We start from the raw sequence: 10,098 nt of genomic DNA, 5'->3' as shown, positions 1-10,098 counted from the left end.
ATTATCTTCATTATTTTCCATCCCGCCAGAAATGAGAGTGTCTATTTCCTTAGATCCGGTCTCAAAGTGTGTGTTGTGAAACGTCAGGAATTTTGCCAACGCATTTAGCAAAAGTGGTTATATTAATATAGTTTTCAATTTGTACTTGGATTTTTTTCCTATATAGATAAGAGTTATCTGTATTCCCATGACCATGAATTGTACATGGCTTTATGTTTCTTTCTAAATATTTTTCTAGGGGCAGGAATGTATGCGGAAGTTTCTGTCCCCCAGGAGCTCCCAAATAAACACGCTGAGACTTACATTAACTATAAATTCTCAGTCGGTGGCTCAGGCTTGTTACTAGCTAACTCTTACATTTAAATTAACCCACATTGCCTCATGGCTTGTTAACCTCATTTTCTACACATCCTGCTTCCTGTGTGTCTGGCTGGCACCTCCCCTGACTCTGCCCTTCCTCCAATCAGCATTCTCAGTTGGGCTCTCCCGCCTAAAACCTTCTTCCGTTCAGCTATTGGCCAGTCAGATTCCTTATGAGACCAATCACAGTGATTGTCCATTTTCACATGGTGTAAAGGAATAGACCACACACAGATGGCTCACTAGTTAGGTGTACATACTACTCTAGTAGAGGACCAGAATTTCATTCCCAGTCCCTCTATCCGGCAGCTCACAAGCATCTGTTACTCCAGTTCCAGGGGCCTGCTGCCTGCTCTGAGGGCGCCTACATTCTTACGCATATATCCACAGGCAGACACAAGTGAAACACATCTTAAAAAAGAAAATTTTATCTTTTTCCTATTTTCAGAAACGCACGATTGTGGTACCGGTCTCAGATAACATTTTATTTGTCTACCTTACGCTCCATTTGCCATGGAAACTTATTATCAAGTTTATAATTTTTTCCTTTTAGAGTTTTGAATACCAGTCCTGATGTTATTTTCATTTCCATGTTGTAAAATACTTACCCTTCTATGTATTAAGTACTTGCTTAGTTTAGGGTGGTCCTTCCGTTGACCTTAGGTGGCTTGTTTCCTCTGGATTCATAGAAACGTGGGAGCCTTAAGAAGCACTTGTTTAGGAGCCTGGCAATGCATGCTTACCACCTAAAAACTGGAAAGACCATGCCATTCAAAATGAACTTAGTGACTGCTTTAAAGGACCTTGAGTGGCAGGTGAGTTCTCCAGGCTTCCACTGTTTGGGGAGTACAATCAAGTCACAAAAAGGAAAACGTTATTATTTGGAAACTAGCAATAAAACGCTGCAAGAATGTAAGAATTAGGCATGGCTGTAGTCTGAGTTTGTCGTTTCCCCCCAGGTTTCCCTATGCAGCAGCACCAAGTAAGACTTTGGGGAGCTTGACATGGAATTTTTATTTTTGTTCTTTTATAATTTGACTCACTAACCTCGAGTTAGGAAATCCAAATCCCTTATCTTTTGCAGCTTGCTCTGGTTTTCCTGACATGACCTAACAGCATTCTGGAAGAGTTCTCTGGGAACTTACCCATCTGGTTTTGCTTCCCAAAATAAGTGAGAGCCTTTTGGTTGCGCTCAATCGACCCATTTCTTTTGTGTGCGGTTCGATTAAAGAAAAAAAAAAAAAGGAAATAAATCAACTTCTTTCTTTCAATTTCGGATGATAATTTCCCCACATCCTCTATGTTAAACATCTGGCGCGCGGGGAGGGGGGCATTTTAAGATGATAAACCAGAATATGAAATCATTCAGTCCTGGAGCTAATCAATTACTCATTAACGATAACAACGTAATCCACTGGAAATTTTACAAACGCAAAGCACCAGCGGCTGCCACGATAAATTTAGCCGACCACTTCTAAATTTAGCGCCCCTGTCACTTATAAACCACTTTCCAGTTGAGGCCTGGGCTCTAGGGTGCTAGCTGGGATCATCCCGCCTCTCGGCACGCGGGCCACCCCCGGAGCTTCCAGAGCCACTCGCGGTCCGAGTGCGTGCGGCCCACGGGAGGACCCGTGCGAGGCCTGGTGGCTGTGCCCAACGCTGCCACCGCCTGGTGGGGCTGACCCTGACAATACAGGCTAGAGACACTTGTTAGCGCCTTCCCGCAGGGGTGGGCGCCCGGGACTTTTCAGCCCCCTTGCAGGTTCTCTAAGGTCTGGGAGCAGTGTGCTCAGTACAAGCTGCAGCTTCCCAGCAGCGCCCTCCCCAGGGGCGGGCTCTGGCTCTCGGTGCTGCAACGAGTGGGCGGCCGGAGGCGGGTGGCCGAGACGACGAGCGGCTGCGAGACCGACGCTGGGACTCGGAGGGCGCGGCGATCCGGTGAACGAGAAGAGGAAGGAAGGAGGAGGCGCCCCAGGAGTCGATGCAGGGGAGCTGCGGCCGAGCAGGGAGGCGGGTCCTTTCGGGTGCGGCCACCGCGGTTCCGGGACGCGACCCGGGGCAGCCCGCCCACCGCACGTAAGGTGTTCTCCAGGTAGCGCGGCACCCAGAGGGCGCCCTCGCCCGGCCCGCGCTCCGCCGGCGACAACGCGCGGCTCCCCGAGCGCGGCGCCCTTGAGCCGCAGCGGCCGCGCAGGTTGGCTGCCGACTGGTCCGCCCGCCAAGAGGAGGAAGCTCTGTCCCTTCCCGCTCGCCGCGGCTGGCGTCCCCACCCCGTGGACTCTCCACCCTGCAGCGGGCGAGCGGCGTGGCCACGGAGGCGCCGAGGAGGGGCGAGCCGCCTCCGGGCAGCGGCGTGGCCCCGGGGGACAGGGCGCCCGAGCGGAGGCGGCGGCGCGGCGGCGAAGGCGCGGCGCGCGATGGCAGCTGCCTAGCCCGGCGTGCACGGAGCAGCCCGGAGCTGTGGCTAGCCAGACGGTGCGTCTGGACTGGGGACCCCGGGGTCGCTGGCGCGGCAGCCCGGCAGGCAGAGATGGGCACCGAAGCCGGCCAGGGCATCACTTTCTCCGTGCCGCCCTTTGCGTCCGCGGGCTTTTGCACCATCCCGGAGGGTGGCAGCTGCCGGAGGGGAGGAGGAGCGGCGACGACGGCGGAGGGCGAGCCGAGCCAGCTGCCTCTGCCGCCACAGCCACCGCCACCGCCGGGCAGTTTCTGGAACGTGGAGAGCGCGGCCGCTCCTGGCACCGGGTGCCCTGCTACCACCCCCGGGTGCAGCGCCACCCGAGGCCGGGGCAACCCTGGCAGCGGGGGCGGCCGGAGGACCACCGTGGCATATGTGATCAACGAGGCAAGCCAGGGGCAGCTGGTGGTGGCCGAGAGCGAGGCCCTGCAGAGCCTGCGGGAAGCGTGTGAGGTGGTGGGCGCCACCCTGGAGACCCTGCATTTTGGGAAACTGGACTTCGGGGAAACCGCCGTGCTGGACCGTTTCTACAATGCAGGTGAGTGGCAGTTTCCTCGCTGTGGCCGCCGCCGAGTTTCCCTTGGCCGTCATCGTGGAGAATGTTTTGTTTTGTTTTGCTTTCACGGGCGGGAAGCAAGCTTCCCATTTACATCACGCGCATTGGGAGCAATCAGAGAGGTTGCGGGACTATCCTGGAGCCCGCCGCTCCTAGCAGAGAGGGTGTGTTGGTGCAAGAGACTGTTCGGGAGATTTGCTGATTTATGCTGTGGAGCCCCTGGTTCCAAGTCCAAGGCTTAACATTTTTTCAGCATTGCGAGATCAATCAGTTCTAGCCAGTCGGTATATCATTAGGTTTTCCTTTCACACACCTGTGGCCCTCCGAGGTGCTGTTCTGTTTTCAGTCTTGGGAGGAGTACTGAACGCCCTCTGCCAAGCAGTCAGCCGCCTGCAGAGTGTCCGTGTGTGCGTTTCAAAGCATGGCCTGACCTTGCCCAATTCATTTCACCTTCAGGTTTCAGTGGCTTGAATTTCCCATCTTCTTACCAATTTGAACAAATAACAACATCCTAGAGTAAAACTACAGTGGACTACATCACATATGTGTGATCTTTGTTAGAGTCTTACCCAAAAAAACCAGTGTGTGTGTGTGTGTGTGTGTGTGTGTGTTAATTTGCCCCAGATACTGTGGTGGGTTTTGTGAGGGTTTATAATTTAACATCGTTTAAAGAGTTCCTATGCTATTTAATGACAGATTTGGTTGTCCATTAAAGTGATTGCTAGCATATCTATGGGAAGGGCATGTCTCCCTTTTTAGCCCGTTTCATGACCGAAGCAATTAGCTGCCTCTTAGCAGATGTCAGGAATGGCAACGTGTTGCTGAAACACAATGAAATCAAAGAAATAGACATGCTAATTTTTATAATTGTGGTGGTGGGAAAATCAGGCTTTATGTCTTCAAAAACAGTAAGCTGCTTACGTTTGTGATCGCGGGTTTTATATTTCAATCTAATTCTCTTACAGCCTCCCTTCCAAACACCTGAAGTAGGCTTATGTCTGTTTTGGAATTCAGCCAAAGCTGAATATTTTAAGAACAAGAAGAACTTCATGTTAAGGAAGCCAGACTAAATAAACTGGGAATTTCTGGTTTGGGTATTTTTTAAACAGTCTGTGTCTTCATAACTGAACATGAATATAATATATTATAGCTTGGTTCTCGGGGTGGCTAGCTATAAAAATTACATAAACATAACTTTTCTAAAAATTATAGCACTCTTATTTTTGGATTAAATTTTGGAAGAAGCTTCAAAGGACCAAATGATATGAGAGGAAAAAAGCCAAATAAAAACTTGAGTTTATTTTTATTGCAATGATAGAGCGGGCATATTTTCCCTAGGAGTCCGGAAAAAAAATTCTTAAACCATCAGCTAATATGAAGGAAACTTTTCTAACAAGGCTGTCCCCTGTTAGTCTCAAATACCATCTCTGCAGAAGGGAGAAAGGTTAAAGACCACAGACATTGGAGTCTGTCGCACTTAATCCCGTGTCCCAGCCTAGGATAAGAGTGTTACTTAATCAGGCGGCATAACTAATCAACCCAGCACTAGGCCTTAGGCAGTGACTGGTTAGTGCAGAATGCTGACCCTGAAAGTGCATAGGGGCCTCTGGCTGCCTTTATGGAGGGCACGTTTGCTATTGGAATCAAAGAAAGTATTCTGTGGGGGGGATTCTGGGATCAGGAACTGGCAAAGGTTTGCAGAGACATCAGGTGCAGTGAGGACCAGCGGTAAGTCTGGAGACTCCCTTGTTAGTGGCCAGCCTTGCAACCCACTGTTTCTGCCACCTTAGACAGGCCCGAGTCTAGTGTCTGCCCAGCTGGATGATAGCTTTGTCTGTTTGTTTGGTTTGGTTTTGAGAGACAGGGTTCTCCGTGTAGCCCCGGAACTCCCTCTGTAGATGAGGCTGATCTAGAGCATAGAGAGATCCACCAGCTTCTGTCTCCTAAGTGCTGGGATTAAAGGTGTGAGCCATGGCCACCAGGCTATTAGAAGGTCTCTTATTCAGCATGAAGCTGTGATGGAATAGGGGTGGTGCCAGTTTTGTCCTGACCCTTCGTCTTTCTAAACTGAAGGATTTGGGCCTTGATGGTAGTCAAACTCAGGTTTTCCCCTGATGTCTAAGAGAGTGGTCACTCTCCTTCCGTGTGAGCTGGCCAACTGTTTTGGTTGTTTTGTTTTCTGTCAGAGGCCAGACAGAAATATGTGAGACTCTGCAGTCTCTCAGGTTTCTCTCACAGGTTCCCAACTCTGCCATGAGAACTAAAGAAAAGGATTATGCCATTGAGAGTCTGAGGCTAGCCTGCGCTATCCAGTGAGTCAAAGGCTAGCCTGAGCTACACAATGAGACAGTCTCCTTTTCAAAAACAGAAGCCAAGCAAAGAGAGTATGGCTGTGGGTGACAAAACTGTACTGGTCGCCAGTTTTAGCTTACAGGCTGGCTAAGTGTAGAAAATGCAGGTCCCTGGGTCATGCATGGTCTTTTCTCTATACCCCACCTTCATCTGGAGATTGACTCCTTAGGACACAGCTGGAAGGGCATGGCCCCTCCAGGTGGGCTGTTCATCCAGCTCTGTCCTATACTTGTGAGAAAGGCTTTTCTTGTGCCTTCTAGTTGGGGTTATTTATTTATTTGAAAAGTTCATCAGGGCAGAAGTGGAGAAAGAAAGCAGGCCTATTGGAACAGGAGCTTCGAGGTCTGGATTTCTGGTCCTGTTTCTTCTGTAATCTTGAGTGAGTCATTTAAACTTTCAGGAGAGGATGGTTTGAATGACCTATTCTGTTCTTTAAATTTTCATTCTTATTACTGCAAATGATTCATTGTACTTCATAGAGATTTGTAAGTGCTGGTTTATGGCCTGTCCTTGGTCCTGAGGAGATCAGAGAGTGGGAGGGTGGAGCCTGTGACTGGGCCATCGCAGAGTCACAGAGCCCATGTAAAGGTCACTCAGAAGCCACAGATTCCCACACTCAGAGCTAGGGTAGATGGGGTAAAGGGTAACTTTTTTTTTCCTTATGGTTTGAGACAGGGTTTCTCTGTCTAGCCCTGGAATTCCTTGAACTCGCTCTATAGACCAGGCTGGCCTCGAACTCAGAGATCCTCTTGCCTCTGCCTCCTGAGTGCTGGGACTAAAGGTATGCTCTACCACTGCGGGTCAAAGGGTAATTTTTAAAAAAAAAATGTCTATTAATGTTTTGCCATGGGAAGTTTCGGGTCCTCAGAAACTGGAGTTATAGACAGTTGTGAACTGCCATGTGGGTCCTGGGAGTTGAACCCAGGTCATTTGGTAGAGCAGTCAGTGCTCTTAACTGCTGAGCTATCTCTCCAGCCCCCACAGGGTAGCTTTTTAAAGGACATGGCACCTGAAGCCAGATGAGAGACTGAGCAAGGACCGCCCAACCTGGGTCTTGTTTATTGTTGTGGCTTCTCTAGCACTGGAAATTGCACCTTGTGCCTGCCGGACAGGAGCTCTGCCACTGAGCGGCAGCAGCCCAGAGCCTGGGTGGCAGCATTTGGAAAGGAAGGATGGAGCAAAAGTAGTTCAGCCTAGTAGAATGAAGAACGGGATAAAGAGTGCCCGTATTGTTAGACTTTCCCCTGTTCTGTGTGCTGATGTCTGTTTAAAGAATGCATTGGAACTGAAGTTTTCACCAAATTCTGGATTTTATTATTATTTATTCCGGTTTGTTTCTGGATTGTTTGTCATTCTCTTCTTCTCTCAAGTAAAGCTGATTCATGCTTAATTAGTGCTATTGTGAAAACCATCCATGCGTCTTAAAGATAGTTACTGCTTTATATATAAGAGAGTCTCGCTCAGAGATGGTAGATACCAAGCCAGACCATACCTGCTCCAAGTCCTTGGCATGGTAGGCAGTAAAAGTCTGCAGAGGCTACGGGTGTCAGTGATACAAGGGGCTGCCTTTGTGGACAGATCTTCAGTGCTCAGAATTTGAACTTGCTGTGCAATGGAGGATGACCTTGAACTTCCGATCCTTTAGTTCCCATCTCTTGAGTGCTGGGTTTAGAGTCTCCCTTATATACAGTACAGGGTATCGAACCCAGGACTTCATGCATGCTCAGCCAACCAAACAACATTCCCAGCTCTTAAAAATCCTTAATGGGCACTGGTTCTGTGTGTGTCTCTGGAATGGCGTTCCATGTCTCCTTATTTTGCTTATGAAAACACTGAGCCGTAAAGAAGTTCTGCGTGTTCATTCAGGTTCAATGATTTAAGATTGCGTCACATCTTTCCTTGGTATGGTATCAGTGTTGGAGGCGGCGGATTCCAGATTCTGGCTTTGCCAGCTTATACCTATGGAACCCATGCACTACTCTAAACACTCAGGAGATGATGTTTCTGATCCCTCACACTGGGGTTTTGAAATGCTCCTCTGGGTCTTAGACCAGTGGCTTTTGCTCTGATGCATTTTGTCAAATGCCCTTGATGCCTTTGGTAGGAGGAGCATCGTCTTGGATAAGGGAAGAGGCTGAGAGAGATGATACGGGAAGAGAAGGGTGCTCAAGGGAAAGAGGAGGTACGAGCAAGATGTGGGAATACCTTCACTTCTTTCAGCTTTCTTCTTTGCCTGCCCCGCTTAGGGCCTTCCGCTCCCCGCTGATGTAAGGCTTAGGGACTGTGCTTGGCTCAAAACCACCTACCTTCCTCTTGGTGGGCATTGGATTAGATGGACTGCCCACTTCCCCTTTCCTTCCCATGAGCCATTATTGCATCTGCCGGGGCCTTCCTCTTAGCCTGACTCATTGAAGATTGCAATCTCCTGCTCGGTGTTTCATGCTCTAGCAATCGTGGGGAGCCGGAAGGAAGCACGTGGTAGTTGAAATTTTAGGCTCTTAGCTTTTCTATTTTCATCCACATTGTGTTTTCAGTGGAGTTGAGTTTACGCTCAAAGTGCCCCCCTATGCTGTTTTGCCAGAGGGGCATCTGACCTCTCTGGGCTTTGCCTCCATTGCCTCCTGCCTACCTTCTTAGGACTTCCAGTTCTGTTTGGTAAAATAAAACATGAACCTTGGACCCCCCTGTCTTAGACGGAGTTCTTGAAAGTTTTCCTGCTGACTTCTGCATTTCTGCTTTCGAGTCCAGCCCAGATTTTGTAAGTATTATCATTCACTTCAGGAGAGAGGATGAAGTATGTGTTCCCAGTGAGCCAGTAGTTCCCATGAACCCGTTAAAAAAAACTCGAGGGAACTGAAATGTACTTGCCAAGACTTTGTTTTTCTAACTAAAGATATTCTAACATGAAGAGAAACAAAGAACAACAATCTAATATAATGGTCCTAAAAAGGAAAGATGTTTTTGTACTAAAAGATGAGCCCGTAAGGAACTGGGGGGATGGCTTAGTGGGTAAGGTGCATGCTTCAAAGCCCGAGGACCTGAGTTCAGATCCTCAGAGCCCGTGTGAAAGCTGAGAACACAAAGGGAATCTGCAATCCTAGTGGTAGAGACTAGAGCATTACAGGGCTTGCTAGCTAGCCAGTCTTGCTAAATGGCGTGGTCCAGGGTCAGTGAATAATAAATAGAGGTTAATGTTGAAGATCAGAGGAGCAGAGAGGCCGGTCACTAGAGAGTTCTTTTACTTCTACAGTGTTCAGACCAAAGGGGCGATCCTGTCCTCAGACTGCCTCAGACTGCACTGCTCCTCAGATTGCATTGAGCTCCTGTCTCCTCCCGCCTTACGTTCCTCTCTCCACCCAGCCATATCACTCCTGTCTGCACCTCCCTAGTGCTGGGATTAAAGGCCTGTGACTCCCAGGTGCTGGGAGCACCTTTGTGTGAGCTCTGTTTCTCTTTGTAGACAGATTCCATCTCCAGTGTGGCCTTGAGTCCTGGGATTAAAGGTGTGTGTCACCACTCCCTGGCCTCTAGTGGCTTAGCTCTGCACTCTGATCTTTAACCAAGCTTTATTTGTGAAAACACAAACAAAATATCATTACAGTGAGGGACCCCCATCTTAAAGCACAAGGACACAATGTGGAGAACTATAAAGGGAGACTCCTGAGGTTGCCTTCTGGCCACCTCTACATATGTTAGTACAGGTAAACACCACATGCGCATGTGGACACACACACACACACACACACACACACACACACATTTAAAAATGTTAATGGTGCATTCACCCAAATTAAGTAGGGACTGGGAAGCATGACTCAATGCGAGAACACTTGGCTAGCATTTGCAAGAACCCAAGTTCAGTCTCCAGCACTCCAAACAGCCACACCAGCAACCACAACACTGAGGACAACCATAGCATGAAGACTCTTGCAATGTGGTGGCCCAAGCCTGCAGTCTTCGCACTTGGGAGCTAGAGGTAGACGGGTTAGGATTAAAAGGTCATCCTCAGTTATAGGACGACGCTGAAATCAGCCTGGACTACATAAGACTGCGGGACATAACCTCAGAATAAAGGACAGGTCTTTGCATACAATAGAGGTATGGGAAAACTCAGAGTTAATCATTACTCACCCATGATGCCATGGGTGAGTGAAGACTGTATTTTGTCAATCAACACAGAAGTTTGTGTTCACAGCCTCTGGCCTGAACTACCCCATGGCGCCTCTGTACTTGTCAGTCCCTCTAGGTCTCTAGAGAAATAAGTCTCAGTCCAGATTTCAAAAGAGGAAACAATGGTAAGTTCACTGGATCCAGGCGACCTACCTGCCTACCTCCGGTTGCTTGGACTTTGAAGAAGAATAGTCCCTGTGGT

At 48.9% G+C, this 10,098-nt stretch overlaps 1 protein-coding gene across 1 annotated transcript in view; it reads left to right on the top strand.

Moving 5' to 3' along the window:
- The first annotated feature begins 2,545 nt into the window (after positions 1-2,545).
- The window catches only part of Map3k5 (mitogen-activated protein kinase kinase kinase 5), a 206,024-nt gene continuing 198,471 nt past the window's right edge, over positions 2,546-10,098 (top strand). Inside the window, exon 1 of the mRNA XM_005360963.3 lies at positions 2,546-3,356. Coding sequence (XP_005361020.1) covers positions 2,891-3,356 — 466 coding nt within the window. The 5' untranslated portion in view covers positions 2,546-2,890. The remainder of the gene's footprint in view (positions 3,357-10,098) is intronic.

Source organism: Microtus ochrogaster, linkage group LG4 (genome assembly GCF_000317375.1).
Source record: "Microtus ochrogaster isolate Prairie Vole_2 linkage group LG4, MicOch1.0, whole genome shotgun sequence".
NCBI classification, from domain to species: domain Eukaryota; kingdom Metazoa; phylum Chordata; class Mammalia; order Rodentia; family Cricetidae; genus Microtus; species Microtus ochrogaster.
The sequence above is the reverse complement of the archived record's forward strand: the minus strand, read 5'-3'. Positions and strand labels throughout refer to the sequence as shown.